This window comes from Macrobrachium nipponense, chromosome 18, assembly GCF_015104395.2.
Source record: "Macrobrachium nipponense isolate FS-2020 chromosome 18, ASM1510439v2, whole genome shotgun sequence".
NCBI lineage: Eukaryota > Metazoa > Arthropoda > Malacostraca > Decapoda > Palaemonidae > Macrobrachium > Macrobrachium nipponense.
This window is the reverse complement of record NC_087211.1, coordinates 85,274,552-85,292,782: the sequence shown is the minus strand read 5'-3', so window position 1 is coordinate 85,292,782 and position 18,231 is coordinate 85,274,552. Positions and strand designations below refer to the sequence as shown.

Genomic DNA, 18,231 nt, shown 5'->3' with positions numbered 1-18,231 from the left:
TCCGTTACCAAAGGAGTCACTGGACTTTCCGTGACTTCTTTTGTGTCCTCGTACAGCACCCACTGCGCCTCTGACGAATGCATACACGTTACCACGGGCTCGTTGCGGGAGCACTCTCGCCCCCGACAACGAGTACAAACCTCGTGAGGATCTACATCTACATCCAAGGTCGTCTCCCCACGGATGTAGCACCTGCGGTTAACATAGATAGATTAGTAAGAGGGGTTCCCTCACGCACGGGGGGAAGACATGCCCCACCCCGAACGCAAGGAAGACCCCAAATACAAAATACAATGAAGAAGCTGAGCGGGGGGCAGGAAGGAAGACGAAGAATCGGCTACCAAGGGAGTCGCGGCTTCCTGGCAGACCTTCGCTTCCCCCACCCCCGCACAGCAGTGAAAAGTAATATGAAAATGAAACAGAATACTGCCCTTGCGATTCACTTCATAGAACTTAAAGGAGAAAAGATCAATTCCCGGGTAAGAACGGAAAAAAACTTGATCCAATAATATGATGCTATCATAAAATATATATGAAAATGAAACAGAATACTGCACTTGCGATTTCATTTCACATAAAAAATCGTAAGGATCAATTCCCGGGTAAGAACGAAAATTGATCCAGATTAAATTTCATGCAATCGATATATTAAAATGAAAAGAAAGAATATTGCAATTGCGAATCCACTTTCATTGCATTCTATTATACAAAATTAAAAGTTCGTGCCGAGCGCAATACACTCTCGGTAACGAACGCACAGGGCAAAAATATAATGAAAAAAGTACTTACATTTTTCAATTACACCCTTTCGCCCAAACCCAAATACATGACTCGGCGCGAGCGCGCCCGCCCTCGGCACCGAGACATAATTCAAGGGTTCATAATTAAGTAATGAAAATGAAAACAGTGTACTTACAGTTTCATTTTCAAGTCAAACAAACCATTAGTAGAAAACACAATATAAACAAAGCATACGACGATGAAGCGGGCAGAGAGCGATGACGAACACGTCCTTCACACCCGCGGCCGAAAGCAAAAGTGATTTGTTTACCTCCCAGTCGCGCGGCGCGCGACTGTCCGGACAAGCAGTTTAACTACCGTTCTCCCCTTGTTCGAAGCTTAGCTTCGACCGTTCCAGCTGCCGCTAGCTACTTCCTATTGTTAAAGGACCGATGGTTTGTATTACGTATCGGAACAAATATGTTTTCAAGGCAGTTTTGCATGGACGGTTCTCATCAGTGACGGCCACCATCTTTCCCCAGCCTTCCAGCACTCATTTGAACATGTTAGCGTATGTATGTAACGTTTATTGATCTTACTCAGATTGCAGTTGTAATCAGCACAATAAAAACAACATTTTGTTGCCTATATTAGTGAAAGTATGAAACTTGTTATTCCCGGTTTTTATCCTTACTGCCATCACAACTGAAACTCCACAGTGCTTATTTGATTGTTATTATACACATTTTGGTCTCAGTTCACTCCACATTGCACTTTAAACCCATTGCTGTTCCTGGTTTCTAAGCGCGCGCGCCATAAACACAATTTCGAACAGCAGACGACGACAGACGACGACTGCAAAGTTTTTATTCCCTAAACTGTTTACTTTACTCGTTATTTAGTTTAAATTTACTTTGTTATTTAAAATTTTGATTTAATTCATGTATATTATCCCTTTTTTGCAACCAAATTACCCCGAAAAATGATATTGTTAAGATACAATAAAGTTTTGTACATACTTACCTGGCAGATATATACTTAGCTATAGCTCGGTCGTCCCGACAGAATTTCAAAACTCCGCGGGCACACGCGACAGGTAGGTCACGGTGATCCACCATTCCCGCCGCTGGGTGGCGGGTCTGGAACTATTCCCGTTTTCTAAGCCAATAATTTCTCTTACACCTGTCTCCTGAGGGGAGGCTGGGTGGGCCATTAATCGTATATATCTGCCAGGTAAGTATGTCAAAAACTTTATTGTATCTTAACAATATCATTTTTGTACAAGTAACTTACCCAGCAGATATATACTTAGCTGATTGGCACCCTTGGTGGCGGGCAAGAGACAGCTAAAAACAAAATAATACTTAAACTAAATACATTAAAAAAAAAAACAGGGAAAAAACAACCTATGTTCTTGGATAACATAATCCATAGTTCCTACCTTATTGGGCTGAAGACTTCATGACTACTGTCGATGAGTCTGCTTGCCTCAAGAGTTTCAACGAGGAATGAACCTATGGTTGAATAACTCTTTGGATCGTGTCAATGGGGGCTAGCCCGCTTACGCGACAGAGCCTATACTGGATCGTACCAATGGGGGCTGACCCACTTACATGGTAGAGCCTTGACCTTTTGTCATATCAATGGAGACTCGCCCTCTTACATGACAGAGTTAAGGTTATTAAACAAATCACAAAGAGCACTGAAGCCAATCCCGATCACCTGACCATGTTAGTCTTGTTACAATCTATGAATTGCAAGAGGGTCCCTATTCCCTCTGACAATTAACCAATAAAAACAACCACCAATAAACATAAATTTAAGCCTTAAACTACATAGGAAGGATTAGCCTCAGCCCCTTCTCCCAGCACTGAATTCGCCGAAACATACGCTCCCAGAGCAAAGCACTTTTCGTACGAAATTTTAACATCTCTTAGGTAATTCGAGGCGAACACCGAATTACATCTCCAAAATGTCGACTCTATAAGAGCCTGAAGCGACCATGTTTTGTGAAATGCCATCGACGTAGCTATGGCTCTCACTTCATGAGCTCTCACTCTGAGAACCTTGAAATGCTCTTCTTCGCATTTAAGGTGAGCTTCCCTTATTACATCTTTTATGAAGAATGTAAGGGCGTTCTTAGAAATCGCTCTTTTCGGATCTCTTACAGAGCACCAAAGACTTTCTTCTGTACCTTTCAGCAACTTCTTCTTTTCCAGGTAGAACTTGAGTGCCCTGACTGGACACAAAGTCCTTTCTAGTTCTCTCCCTGTTAAAGAAGATATTCCTTTTATCTCAAAGCTTCTTGGCCAAGGCTTTGAGGGATTTTCATTTTTCGCTAGAAAAAATGGTTGAAAGGAGCAAATCGCTGAATCTTTCTTAAACCCCACTTTACCTTCCAAAGCTTGCAACTCGCTCACTCTCTTGGCTGTTGCTAACGCAAAAAGGAATAAAGACTTTCTTGTTAAGTCCCTAAACGAAGCTGCGTGAGACGGTACGAATTTTTCCGACATTAGGAACTTGAGGACCACATCCAAGTTCCAGCTAGGCTTCTTGATTACATGTTCTTTCGTGGTCTCAAAAGACCTTATAAGGTCATGAAGATCTTTATTGTTTGTCAGATCTATTCCTCTATGTCGAAAAACGGAGGCCAGCATACTTCTGTAACCCTTCACTGTTGAAACTGCCAGGTTACAGTCTTTTCTCAAATATAGGAGAAAATTTGCGATTTCAGTTACAGAGGTACTGGAGGAGGATATTTTCTTTTCCCTACACCATCTTCTAACAACTCCCACTTCGACTGATATACTTTAGAAGTGGAGACTCTTCTGGCTCTTGCAATTAGCCTTCGCCACTTCTCGTGAAAAGCCCTTGCTTCTGACAAGTCCTTCGACAGTCTGAAGGCGGTCAGACTTAGAGCGGGGAGGTTTTTGTGAAACCTGTCGAAGTGGGGTTGTTTGAGAAGATCGTTCCTTAGTGGAAGCGATCTTGGAAAATCCACTAACCACTCCAGAACCTCTGTGAACCAATCGAGAGCCGGCCAAAAGGGAGCGATGAGGTCTTCTTGTTCCTTCCGAGCAAGCGAACTTCCTCAACACTTCTCCTACTATCTTGAAAGGAGGGAAGGCGTAGCGTCCAAGCCCGTCCAATCTAGCAGAAAGCTGTCTACTGCTACTGCTTGAGGATCCGAGATCGGGGAGCAATAGGTTTCCAATCTGTGGTTCTTGTTGGTCGCGAACAGGTCTATATTTGGGCCTTCCCCACAGATGCCACAGTTGTTGGCAAATCTGAGGATTGAGAGTCCATTCCGTGGGTAGGACTTGATCTTTTCTGCTTAACAGATCTGCCCGGACATTTTTCTCTCCCTGTACAAACCTTGTGAGGAGAGAGATCTTCCTTTCCTGTGCCCAAATCAGCAGATCCTTTGCTGATTCGTACAGGGAAAAGGAATGCGTCCCCCCTTGCTTCTTTATATAAGCGAGGGCTGTTGTGTTGTCCGAGTGAATCTGAATCCCCAGACCTGAGACCTGTTCCTCGAAATGAACCAAAGCTAGATGAATGGCAGTTAGCTCTTTCTTGTTGATGTGCCAGGACACTTGTTCTCCTTCCCAAATGCCTGACACTTCTTGCGAACCTAGGGTCGCTCCCCACCCTGATCTGAGGCGTCTGCAAACAACGCTAGGGCGTTGGGTTCTGTAAGCGAAGGGAGATTCCTTTGCTTAGTTTCTGTGGATCTAACCACCAACGGATATTCTCCTTGATCCGTTTCGAGATTGGAAAAAGTCTCTCCCAGATTGTTGGACTTCCAATCCCACTTCTCCTTCAGATAAAATTGAAGGGGGTCGTAGTGAAGTCTTCCTAAGGAAACGAACTGTTCCATCGAGGAGAGGGTCCCCCAGCAAGCTCATCCATTCCCTCGCGGAACAATGTTCTTTCCTTAAGAAGACTGACACTTTTCTAGGCAGCGTTCTCTCCTTTCCTGAGAAGGATACGCTAGAAAATCCCGAGAATCCATCTGAATCCCCAGATAGACAATACTTTGTGCTGGGGAGATCAGCATGGATTTCTCGTGATTTACTAAAAGTCCTAAGGACTTTGTCAACTTTAGAGTCACTAAAAGGTCCTCCAGACATTTTTTCTCCTCCGATTGGGCTCTTATTAGCCAATCGTCCAGATATAACGAGATCCTGATCCCTTCCAGATGTAGCCAATAAGCTACATTCTTCATGATGTCCGTAAAGACTTGAGGGGCAGTCGAAAGTCCGAAGCACATCGCTCGGAACTGGAACACTTTCCCTTGGAACATGAACCTCAGATATTTCCTTGCTGCCGGATGAATTGGCACATGGAAATACGCATCCTGAAGGTCCCAGGACACCATCCAGTCCCCTGGACGAAGAGCAGATAGAACAGAGGAAGACGTCTCCATTGAAAATTTCTTCTTCAAGACAAAGAAATTCAGGGCACTGACGTCTAGAACTGGTCTCCATCCCCCCGATGCTTTCGGTACCAGAAATAGCCGATTGTAGAATCCTGGGGACTGGAGATCTTGAACCAGTTCTACCGCTTCCTTGGAAATCATCTGTTCCACTGCTTGCAACATAGCAAGCTTTCGGACCGGATCCGAGTATCTGGCGGTTAACTCCCTTGGAGTTGTCGTCAAGGGAGGATTTTCCCTGAAGGGGATTAAGTATCCTTTTTTCAGGATAGAGAGGGACCAGGAGTCCGCTCCCTTCTGCGCCCAGACTTTGGCAAAGTGGAGTAGCCTGGCGCCTACTTTCGTCTGGAGGACTTGCTGTTCATCTAGACTTCCCGAAGGACCTTCTAGATGGTCTACTCTTTCTCTCTGGTCTTCTACCTCTAAGAGGGGCTCTAGAAGAGGAGGCTCCTCGAAAGGGCTGAACAAAAGAGGGTCTCTCTTTCTTCTCTATCGGCACTGCTGGCCTAAACTTCTTGGCTGAGTGCGTGAGGAGATCTTGAGTTGCCTTCTCCGTAAGAGATTTCGAAACCTCTCTAACCGTCTCTTGTGGAAAAAGGTGCGGGGATAAAGGAGCAAAAAGAAGAGATGTCCTTTGCAAGGGTGATACTGCTCTTGCTAAGAACGAGCTAAAGACAGATCTCTTCTTCAAAACTCCCGTTCCAAAAGAGAGGCAACTTCCACAGAACCGTCCATGACTGCTCTGTCCAGGCAAGCCAGGACGCTCGAAAGTTCCTCCATGGAACAAAGTCCGTGTCCTGAGCTCTCTTCGCTAATGCTCCTAACGCCCAGTCCATAAAATTGAAGACTTCTAGGGTTTTAAGAGGCCCTTTAGAAGGTGGTCCAGCTCACACATGCCCCAAGTCGCCTTAGCAGACAGCAACGACTTCCTCCTAGAAGAGTCCACTAAGGACGCAAAATCCGCATCCGCGGAAGAAGGCAGACCTAACCCCATCGGGTTCTTTGGTCTCGTACCACTTCCTGGTTTGCCTGTTAACTTGGAAGGAGGGGCAGGAAAAACTGTCTTGCCCGCTTCCCTTCTGGAAGTCAACCACTCTGAAAAGTTTTTCAAGCCTTTTTCATACAAAGAGCGGGGCGCATCTAAACGAAGGAAGACGATTTGAGAGCTTTAGTGCTGGACATTAACGATCCTGGTGAAGGAGGGTCCGCAGGATGAAGGGAGTCTCCGAACTCCTTTAGCAGCAAAAGAGACAGTCTCTTGTAGTCCGAAACTGCTACATCTACAGGCTCTTCGTCTTCCGATACCTGATCCAACTGATCTACAGAAGGAGATCGTTTTGGAGTGATCTGGCTCTTCCCGGGAGAAGAACTCCTTTCCCGAGAAGGGGAGCGCGGAACATTAGCACTCCTATACGAAGAGTGAGGCTCCTGTCTGTCGGCAACACTCTTGTGCCTACTAGATTCTTGTTGTCTAGGTTCTCCGGGTTCGTGGCGCTTGCTAGGCTCCTGGCGTCCTGATTCAGGGCGCTTGAAAAGATCCCCGCGTCCTGATTCTGACGCTTAACAGGCTCTTGGCGCCCTACACTTGACGCCTAACGTACTCTCCCTGGCGTCCTGTTTTTCTGGCGTCCTAACTCCTGGCGCCCTGACTCCTGACGCCCTGACTCCTGGCGCCCTGGGGGGGGGGAAAACTCCTGGCTCCCTGACTCCGGCCCCTGACTCCTGGCGCCCTGACTCATGGCGTCCTGGCTCATAGCGTCCTGATTCCTGCCTTCTAGCAGAATCCTGACGTCCTGAATCCAGCGTTCTAAGCCGGCTACTTGACGTCCTTTCCTTGCGTCTTGCTGCCTCTTTGCGCCTGTCTGGCTCCTGGTCCTGAGAAGACCCAAGGGATCCTGATACCTAAATCGGTTTTCTGGTTCCTTGTAGCTAAACCGATCGGGAGGCTTCTGCTCGATGCGCTGTGTCTAAGAGGACGCTTCGGGGAAGCCAGCCTATAGGTGCGAAAGGGCTTTTCTCTCAGGAAAGAACCAACTCCTATCCGACTAGTCCCTTGACTAAGGCGGATAAACCCCGCCCTGGAGATCGTGAGAGTTCTCTCCTATACGAAGAAGGACGCTTAGCGGAACTCTTAACAGGGAGCGAGACATCCTTCCTCCTTGTAGAGTCCTTAGCAAAAGAGCCTACGAGCGACGCTAACTGCTCTTGCAGATTAACCAAAACTGCTTGTAGGATCTTGAAGAGCAGGCTCCTCTTGTCTAGTCCTCTTAGGTCCCGAAGGCCAATCCTCGGGAAAACGCTCTGGGCTGGAGTCAGCAGCGTCTCCTTTAGGCGCCTTCCAGGCTCTCTTCAAGGGCGCGAACGGGAGGCCGACTCCATCCTCGTTTAGGAGAGGAAGAGTCTGAGGCCGAAAAACACTCCTTTAGGACGCCTTTTCTGCTGGCAATCCGAGGCAGCCTGGGACTTAACAACAGGATCTGCCGAAGGGAGGGACGCCTGACCGTTGGGGATGTTCTGCATCCTCCCTGCGGCTTTCGCACATTCCTCCTCCCCTGGTCCTGGGAGTTTGGAAGAGGTCTAGGCCTAGGAGCAATGAGGAACCGGTCAGACGCCCCCTCCACTGCACTGGGGACACTGCACAAGTCACTATCACCACTCTTACCTTGGTTTAGAGCTCGTAGTTGAGCTTGAAGTTTCTTAATTGAAGCTTTAACATTTTCTCTCTCTGATGAAGAATCTTTGGATTCAGAACAGGAGAAGCAGCTGAGGCTAAGGAAAATTGTTAGATGGAGAGTTAATTTCTTGTTCTAAGGAGCAAGATCTACTAGATGACCTAGCTGAAGCCTTCCTCACTCTATCTCTCTCAAGCTTCCTAACATATGATGATAATCCTTCCATTCAAGCTCCGTAAGGTTTCTCGCATTCCACACAGGTGTTAATAAAAGAACATTCATTCTCCCTGCATTTAGCGCAAATACTATGCGGATCTAATGCCGATTTAGGGCAGCCTAACCTTACAGTCTTCCCTACTGCAAACTCTAAACATAGGTGAAGCCTTAGCGTCAGACATCGTGAAAGAGTAGTCAAAACCAAGTCGAAAACAGTCCACACTAAGCGTATGCCAAGCCAGAGAAAAAACAGAATACGTCACCAAAAAATCAATCCAAATTCTCGGCAAACGAGTTGAAATCCAAGATGGAGGAACGAACAATAGGTGTTGTCCGTTCAACCGACAGAGAAATTATGGCTTAGAAAACGGGAATAGTTCCAGACCCCGCCACCCAGCGGCGGGAATGGTGGATCACCTGACCTACCTGTCGCGTGTGCCGCGAGTTTTGAAATTCTGTCGGGACGACCGAGTCTATAGCTAAGTATATATCTGCTGGGTAAAGTTACTTGTACAAAAATTACAGATATTTCTAAAGTAGATAAAATCAAATGTTTCTAACGTTTTCGTACATCTGGCTGCCGAAAACCATAGAGGAACGAATACGGAAAAGTGCAGAGGAACGACTACGTTTTTTTTTTTTTTGCTTTTTTGTTTTTGCTAGCACTTTTCATTGATTTCAGTCTTTATTAGTATTTTGAATTTCTTTAATAATCGTATGCCAGAAATAAATGTAACCTTTAATGTTTGCATGCTAAGAATGGCAAAATCATCGTTGCCACATTAGTGGAGGCTTCACACATACGCCGTTCCATTATTATCCTGTTAAGCGTCCGCCCCTGATGAGCTCGCTGCTAACTACCGTCACGCTTTTTTTGTATCAGCGATCATAGCACTGATGATAGTTTTTCAAAGTTAATATTGATTTTTATGCTTGTTATTCATACTGTAATTAACTGTAGGAAATTCTCTCTCCTCTCATCTCTCGTCTCTATCTCCTCTCCCTCCTCTCTCTTCCGTCTCTCCATCTCTCTCTCTCTCTCTCTCTCGTCTCTCTCTTCGTCGTCTCTCTCTCTCTCTCTTCTCTCTCTCTCTCTCTCGGAGTCCAGTCACTCGGCAAAGAAAGTCATCTTCACTCCCGCAATTGGAAGAAAAGTTTGTATCATCACTGGAGGATTCAGAACTAGAGCTCTCATCATCAAATAGGTTATCAATATCACACTCCTCATCTAGTATTTGATTAGATCTCACCTGAAGAAATATGCCTCCTCTTTGGGACAATTCATTGTGAAAGACGCGAAATCCAATTTGTCTCTATAAACGCCCGAAGCGTATTGAAAGAAAACCAACAGGGACAGGCAGTTTTCTAGCATAAGCGACCACCAAGAAAGAGTTGCCTGGCTGGAAATAAGTTTCCCATGTGCTGAGAGTGTTACCAAATGATGTTCCTACACTTTCTATAACGAGTAAAACGTATTATTACGGGGCTGACGGCTTGACAAGCAACAGTTAAAGTCTTGAACGTAATATCCCGTTGAAGGCGCTACCGAGTAGATCGCGGTAAACGTATTATTACGTGGGTGACGCTTAACAGGTTATAACTGGTTTTCATGAATTCTAGTTGTCATAGTAATGCAATAATGATATTGCTTTAATATTTATGTATATATACTTCCAATACATAGCCTAATTTCACCAATTTCAACGTTTTGTGTGTAGTCCTTATACCCAGTTTGGAGGGTCAACACATGCCGAATGGCAACAGAGAGAGAGAGAGAGAGAGAGAGAGAGAGAGAGAGAGAGAGAGAGAGAAGAGAGAGAGAGAGAGAGAGGCGGAGGAACGAAGAAGAAAAGGGATGGCGGTGGAGGGGGGTTTGGGGAGAGGGTAGGTGGAGCTTTATACGCGTGTTCGTATCCCAATTTCTGCATAATGGAGTTTTTGTCTCTTGGTACAAGGACAGGTGTCGTTATTCTTTACGATTAGTGATTCACGATACCCTTATAAATTACGGCACTGGGTGTAATGCACTATAGCAAAATCTCGTTCTGTTAAGAGTGTTCGTTACAGAAATAGGTATTGCCCAAAAACGTGCTTGCACTGTCTCTGAAACCCATAGTAGACATGCTGCTTAGTTGTCAATCAAGTTTTTATAACCAAGTATTTTTTACAAGCTAGCTATTGAATAAATTTTTCTCAGTCAAAACATATGCCCCTCAATGCTAACTTTTCCTCTTTTAACGACTTTCTGGTCATTGCAAATTCGTCGGCCCCATATTTCTTATGGTGCGAAAACAGACAGAGGCCCATGGACCGAAAACGATTGCGTCACACTACGGCGATAATCCAGCAGTAAAACATCTTCATATATCCAAAAAAGTAAATAATAAAGCTATATATGCGCATTACGATTATAACAATTACATGTATAGCTGATAACAGATCTGCATGAATAACTGGTAAACTGTTCTGCAATGACAGTTGAGTATAGCAATTATTTACAATAGGTACGAAAGTCAAGATGTGTGACGTCATAATACAGAACTTGAAAGAACGTTTCTAATTCAGAAAAATAATTAGTTAAATTTGAGTCAGAGTCGAGTTACTTTTTCAATAACGAATATTTTCAAATTAATCATCATAAATATGTAAAATATTGATGTTTTACTACTTATTTAAAAATTAGCTAAGAGCACGCTTCTCGTCATCTTCTACCCAAACAGCTGTTTACGCCTGGCTTGTTGTTGGTGAGAAATCGTGTTTCGATTGTTGTGATAAAAGTGCTCCAGCGTCTGTGGGTACAAGTGGTGTGCGGATTTATCACAGGAAATGGAAAGTTTGTTGACACAAGCGACTCCGTAAACATCGAGATGGCGTCAATCTTCGAAACATTTTTAGTTGTAAGTAAAAATTTCTGAAGCGTTTTGGTGAGATTTCCACTGCCGTGGGCGCCATTTTCAGTACCCTCTGTTTAAATCTTAAAATTTGGCCTTAATTTCTAACTTTGGAGAAAATACTTACTTCGAAAGGAGAGTAGAGGTCTTTAGCTCCGTTTCTCACCAACAACAAGTCGCGACTGATGCCCATCTCGGGTGTCAGGACGCGTTATAATGTACTTTTTCGGAGGGTGGCTAGGTGTTGATTGTAGGTGGCCTGCTGTGATGTTCTACCCTAAGTGCTGAGTTATTGCCTAGATTTACCCTGAAATATTCATAACACTAACGTTGGCATCAGTTTAACATGGCCCACATATGCATACGGTAGACTAATCTGGCCTCACCTACAGTAGGCCACACAAAATGTTTACGTAGTACCTATACCTAGGGAGCCTAGCATACTTACACCAGTTTCCATGATCAATGTCTCTTCGTAGAATCCATAAACAGGCTGGAAGATATATTACTTCACTGGCTCTTGATCCTCCTATAAACAGCCCCTTTTACCACGTACGCATATAACAGTTGTTCTCGAAGAGGAACGTCAACACAGAGCAACGAAGTGTTGTTGTTGTTGTTATCGGAGTCAGTCAGTCTGTGATGTGGCAAACACGGTTGCGTTCCATTGGCGACGTAAACATATTCAAACCAGCTAAACAGTATAGTTTCTTACAACAACTGTCCAATTACAACGAAGATATTAGCTTGTATTCAAATATTTGTGCATTTGAAATGTTTTTTGTATGTAAATAATCCTATATTATTTTATTTCATTGTATTAGTTTCAATAAAAATAGGTTGGTACTCATATTCATCGTACAAAACTTATCCTATTTAAGAGCGAGAAACACTAACAACCTGAAACGTCAAGACGTAAAATGGTAGAAAACGTAATCATATTTTTCATGGATAACTATGTCTTTTCTATATTTCTACCTTCATAATAGCATAAATCACCTTTGGAAATATAGAGTGCAGTATACAATAATAAAGCCGAATTTAACTATTTTCAGATACTGGTGCGTTGCTGTCATTATTAAAGTAAAATCTAGATCGGCATTATTGTGGCGAAAAAGATGGACTTATAGTGGACTGTATTATATGCTTAACGTTGTTACTTGGTCAAAAACCGCTAAAAGCCTTACGTAACAACTCCACAAAACTCCCTTTGCGGTTTCTAAATTACGGCGAGATATCTCTCAACCCAATTCATTACTAACGAGGATAACACACCAATATCATTAATGAATAGTAGCACATTAAGTACTTTCACTTACTGAGCAGTCCTTGTAGACATGAACTCAGATCATAAATCGCTACACGAGATACGACGAGAGGTACGTGCCCTCTCTCTCTCTCTCTCCTCTCCTCTCTCTCTCCTCTCTCTCCCTTCTCTCTCTCTCTCCTCTCTCTCTCGTCTCTTCTCTCTCCGCATCTCTCTCTCTCGTCCTCTCTCTCTCTCTCTCTCTCTCTCCTCTCTCTCTCTCTCTCTCGTCTCTCTTCCCTAACCTCATCTCTCCTCCTCTCCCTCTCTCTAAATGTTGCGAGTGCTCACGGTTGATTTTCAGACCTTAGAGAACCGCTGTGTTTATCTCGTTTTCTAAAGTTATTTGCATACCTTAAGATATGAACACATAAAGGTTTTACAGATCAATTCATATTCACCATCCACAAAACTGAAACATAGGAAAAATGAAATAAAATCGAAGGATATTGAAACGCATTTGATAAACGTAAAGTTAAAATTAATTTAATAACTAAAAGGTTAAACATAACAAAGAGTAATAACATATAGTGACAATGAAATTAATCACTCAATGGGGAATTGTAAATCAATGGCACTCAAATGAAACAAATTACGACAAAACTCAAAGAATTAGGGCAAATGGGCAATCGCCCTTTCTAAATCCACACACACACATCACTACACAACACTAGATAACAGGTCAACTCAAAAGTTGAGCCAAGAAGCTGTCCGTTCCGTCCTGCATTCGGGTTTTGTTGGGGAAAAGAGACAAGTTATACAATTATCACGAATGTAGAACTGACGTACAAGGTTTTCATGAACATAAAAAACTTTACAATAATTATCAACTTCGTTGTCAAAAATAAATTCCAAATAATGTGTGCAACTTCAACATATTTATTAAATGTAGTGAATTAATTGGTGGTGTGTGTCAATACAATTTTGGGCGATATCAAGCCCATACAGTGTACTACGCACATACGCATACACACCCCTAGAGGGGCACGCAAAGGAGCGTTCAGAGGGGCGATCTACTACCCTTCTTTTCCCCTCCCGATCTTTTGACCTCTCCTAATGGCTTCTCTGGCGAGAGGCACAAACAAGACCCAATGACACCAACTCTTACCATACGTAATATGCGCAATACATTCACCAAGAACAATTTCATATATATAAAGACAAATGAATTATCATAACTAAAACAGTAACTATACTTCGTTACTAAAACGTCTACTGACGTTTATGTCAAAAGACTTCGTCTTTGTGTAAAACCATCCTTTCGGTGCTAACCGCACCACAGATACTACGTACTAGAACATAGCAAAATCAGATAAAATAATGTTAAGAGTGTCATTCTCGAGTAGATGTGGTTCTTTCACCCTTATTATGTCATGTAATGTAGACGTACATATCTTTGCAAAATATATGGGCATGCGAATGCATTAGGTTTTCACATGAATACAAATACAGATATAGTTCCTGTCTGTCGATTACCTGACAGACGGCAATACGCAGTGAAAATCAATCAATAATTTCTTATGAGACAGACACTAATAACTATAATAAAAGACAAATAGCATGGAAACAAGTGAATACACAAAAACATTAGAAAATAAAATCGTTGTGAGAGGAATTTCTCACAATTATTATCTAATCAAGCGGTTAGTGTTGCAAGACAACCAGCTAAACAGTACAGTTTCTTACAACAACTGTCCAATTACAACGAAGATATTGCCTTGTATTCAAATATTTGTGCATTTAAAATGTTTTTTGTATATATATATAATCCTATATTATTTTATTTTATTGTATTAGTTTCAATAAAAATAGCTTGGTACTCATATTTATCGTACAAAACGTATCCTATTTAAGAGCGAGAAACACTAACAACCTGAAACGTCAAGACGTAAATTGGTAGAAAACGTAATCATATTTTTCATGGATAACTATGTCTTTTCTATATTTCTTCCTTCATAATAACATAAATCACCTTTGGAAATATAGAGTGCAGTATACAATAATAAAGCTGAATTTAACTATTTTCAGATACTGGTGCGTTGCTGTCATTATTAAAGTAAAATCTAGATCGGCATTATTATCTAATCAAGCGGTTAGTTGTTGCAAGATTTGGTAATGCTAGATTTCAATAAGATTATGTATAGTGCTCATGCAGGGCTTTTACTGTGATGATATTAAAAATGATTTATTGATATCCTATACTCCTATTTCTAATAGCATTGGATGTGAAATATTTCAGTATATGTTACAGGAATAGTTGAATCGCGGTTGAAAATTATTATTAGGGTGATTTTTAAGGAAAATATTTGCTACATTTTGCTACACAAAGCACGCTGGTTGCTTCCTAACTCCGTTATCCTTCTGGCATGTCGAATACCACTCAAAGGCCATATTTGGGCTTATTCCTTCTAGTTCATATTGCACCGAAGACTCCTTTAACAAAATCTACGTCCCGTGGTTTCAAGACGTGGGCATGGATTCTTGAAATCCTGATAGGAATTGACGAGAGATGGGTTGTATAAGCAGATAGGGAAATTACATCTATCCATTTCTAATAAATCAACGTAATCTGGTCACATGACTCAAAGTGCTTTTCCTTCAGCTTTACCTTGCCTTACATCCACTTGCTTTCTGTCCTTTGTTTGTAATGTTTTGTACAAAAAGCAGTGAATACGGTACATTGAATTTTGTTCTATTGGAGTTATTGATGTTATTGCTGCTAAACCTGGAAGCCACCTACTCAGTACTGCCCGACTGGTGTTCCAAGCCACTGTAGAGCTCATCAAACAGTCCTGCCTGACATTGTCTGGCGAAGGAGCAAATCCTGATGTGGCCTTGGCGAGCCCACCAGCCACTACTCGGTCGTGTGAATGCGTCTTTACTATCAGCATGGGTCTTGACCTATGCCTCATTTCCAGACATTATAGAAACATATGCTACCATTACTTACCATTATGTTATCTCCTTTGTTCCTAAACTTTGCCCTTAAATCTTTAGGATTGCATTTTAAAGTACAAATGAACAATTTATAGGTGCAAAGCCTCAATATTCTTACCACAGTTTCCCACGTAAAAGGAAAGGCACGTTTCCTTTATTCAGATATGTCTACATAAATGTTCAACTACTTTCAACCAGCTATGTTTTCTACTTCTTTTCATTTCACTGCAAATCAAATGCTTTGCTGTAGCTGAACTGGGACTTGTATTCATTTACTCATTTATAATTTATTGGCTTTTCCGGTTGAAAAGCATGTTAGGATTTTCAAGGATATGAGTGCCCAGGCTGGTAGTAGAACTGAATTGGGGGACTTTTAACCTCTGTTTTTCCAGTACATCTCGAGAGTCTGTTATACTTTATCATCCATGAGTAGACACATCATGAGGTTTAATATCGTCATCCATATTTGCATAAGCACCAATATTCTTACTTACTTTCTGTTATGTAAATTAATGTTGTTCACAATCGGCCTCACTATATACTTGATAAGCTTTATTATCGTAATTAAAATTTGGAAAAATAACAACTACTATAGTTTTTGTGTTTCAGTTCAGATGCCACAGAAGACCATGTACATATATACAATTTTCAGCAAAAAACTCATAATAAAACATGCTTTGCCAACTGTTATTTTTATTCAACCTAATACCAATTAAGAATACAAGCCAAATCGAATTTACAATAAAAATTTATCACAGTAAAATCAGTGTGGTTTGTCCTTGTCCAAAGGAAAACACGAAAGCATTCCTGTTTTTAACAGAAAATATGTCGAATTTGAGGCTACTACATTTTTAAAAATACACGAATTCCCCATTCATGAAAGTAGTGTATCACTGTACATATACTTTCATTAATTTAGTAAAGAATGTGCTGACATCAATTATTAGGCCCTTAACATTTTTTGTTTCTTTGTTACCATTTTCAGGTTATAAATTGTCAAGCTTTCATTTGAATTAGACTTATTTTTCACTTCATTCACTTTCCAAAACGGCAAAAAACTCACACTCATTTTCATAAGTCACTTTATTAAATCCTGATTGAAAAACTCTCAATAACATCACTAAAATACTGACAAGAACAATTTAATTTTAGCAAATTCCACAGTTCTCTAGGCAGTGAAGTAAGCGCTTGTTTTGCCTAGATATATTTCAAAGTTAATTTTGACACCTCATATCTGCAATAACAGTGGGTATATTATATATCCATGTTGACATCTGACTTTTTCAAATTATGCACTCCTAATTTAGTTTTGGCAGAGGGCCTGTACCTCATTCAAAATGTTCACTGATTTTGTGAGGATTTATCCTCCAACAGTAGTTGTGCCTGAAAAGAAGTATAAGATATAAGTTATTTATTGAATAAATTACCTAATACAGATTACTGTTATTGATAATTTTAAAAATGACTAATATATTTTAAAAATTTTAGTATGGCACTTGAAAGTGGATGACCTTGATGTAATATTCATTCATGAAAACAATTTTAGTACTTTCAAAAGGATAGTGAAGCACAGCTTAACTATTTTAATTAAAAAACTGACATGAATCAAACTGATTTAATCTTAAATGTTAATCAGGATTTTTTTCTGAACTTTTCAATTCATCTCATTGTTACAGCACTCCTCAAATATCTTCATAAACTTAAGTCAACTTATCTATCAATAATGTATCACTGGTTGTCTTCTTGATATGACTTTACAATGGATCTTTCCACAAGAGTAATTCAATAAAGCAAACTAACAACATGCTTGACTGACCTTGCAAAATCCATTCGCCATTTGTGCAGATGTTAGGATCACCACTGATGACAGCTGGGCAACCATGGTCGTACCTGAAGCCATCCAAGCAACAGCCTTTTGTAAATAAATGACAAAGAGCAAATAAGTCCTCTTCACATGGGGAGAAAGCAGACATGTATTATTCTATTTCTTATTTTAAGACCAATCAGCTTCATAACACCTTAGCATTTTTTCTTACTGTATTAGTAGCAAGAGACTGTGCAAATAAAATTCCACCTTAATCTACAAACAGTAAATTCATATAAACTTCTTCTCGTTTGTTTTTAAGATATTGTAAGAAATCAAGTAAGCTTGACATTGGAACTGATGTTTTAAATTGCAGGAATCACTGAAAACAGGAAAGATTTGCAAATAGTGATGAATGCAACATCTCTTGTGAACTGTGATATAAAGGACTCTGAAAATTCCATAATTAGGAAGCAATACAGTCCCCACAGCTAATAACTGAATAAAATTTTAAACGAAAATTAGGATAGCTATATATAATTTGTACTCAATACTGATGACTTGTAATGAAGGTAAAGTCAATCATTATTTCTACCTCATTATGCATGCTAGTGATGATACTTTATGTTAACACTTTCAGTTACTTCAAGAATGAAAAGCACACTTTTTAGTGTTAAGTTTATATGATTTCCTTCAATATATTAATTCCAAAAAGGGGCCACAGTCTAGATTTATAATGTCAGATTTAAGATTACCAGTTACTAAAGCACACCACAAGAAAGATTATGCTGATCGTGTTTAAGTCTCAAGCTGCAAATTAATGGTTGACAAGACTGGGTTTCCATACACCTAGATGTCAATGAAGCCCCTTTTCACCTTCTCCAAATCCAACTATCAAGTCAGTCACCATAAAACCTATTTGTAAATAAAGAGCGTAGCAACCTAGTATCTTATCAGCATTCTGAAAGGCATCAATACAGTATGAAAGTAGAAAGGTTGCAAACTGTATCATAATCCATAATACCTCTAAACTGTGTTTATTGTTTTTTTTAATTTGTATAGTGTTAGGATTTTTAGTCTCTGCTGATGGGGAAAGCTCAGTACAACATGAAAACTTTGCTGCAAAATCCAGATCTACCTCCAGATTCAGCAGCCAACCATGATGCAACCTCATGGTCACATGACTTATAAGTGACACACTAAATTTTGGTACACATGCCCTGTCAACTACGTGTCACTAAGTTTCT

At 41.1% G+C, this 18,231-nt stretch overlaps 2 protein-coding genes across 5 annotated transcripts in view; both read right to left on the bottom strand.

Annotated features, from left to right (window-relative positions):
• LOC135196697 (uncharacterized Golgi apparatus membrane protein-like protein CG5021) overlaps positions 1 to 11,523 on the bottom strand; it is a 33,228-nt gene extending 21,705 nt beyond the window's left edge. The window contains exon 1 of the mRNA XM_064223528.1: positions 11,386 to 11,523. Within this exon, the coding sequence (XP_064079598.1) occupies positions 11,386 to 11,397 (12 nt within the window). The 5' untranslated portion in view covers positions 11,398 to 11,523. The remainder of the gene's footprint in view (positions 1 to 11,385) is intronic.
• Positions 11,524 to 16,265: 4,742 nt separating this feature from the next.
• Positions 16,266 to 18,231, bottom strand: part of LOC135196870 (uncharacterized) — a 74,296-nt gene continuing 72,330 nt past the window's right edge. For all 4 annotated transcript variants that reach the window (XM_064223648.1, XM_064223646.1, XM_064223647.1 and 1 more), the window contains 2 exons: positions 16,997 to 17,092; positions 16,266 to 16,563 (listed from right to left, as the gene is read on the bottom strand). In XM_064223648.1, coding sequence (XP_064079718.1) covers positions 16,541 to 16,563; positions 16,997 to 17,092 — 119 coding nt within the window. In that variant the 3' untranslated portion in view covers positions 16,266 to 16,540. The remainder of the gene's footprint in view (positions 16,564 to 16,996; positions 17,093 to 18,231) is intronic.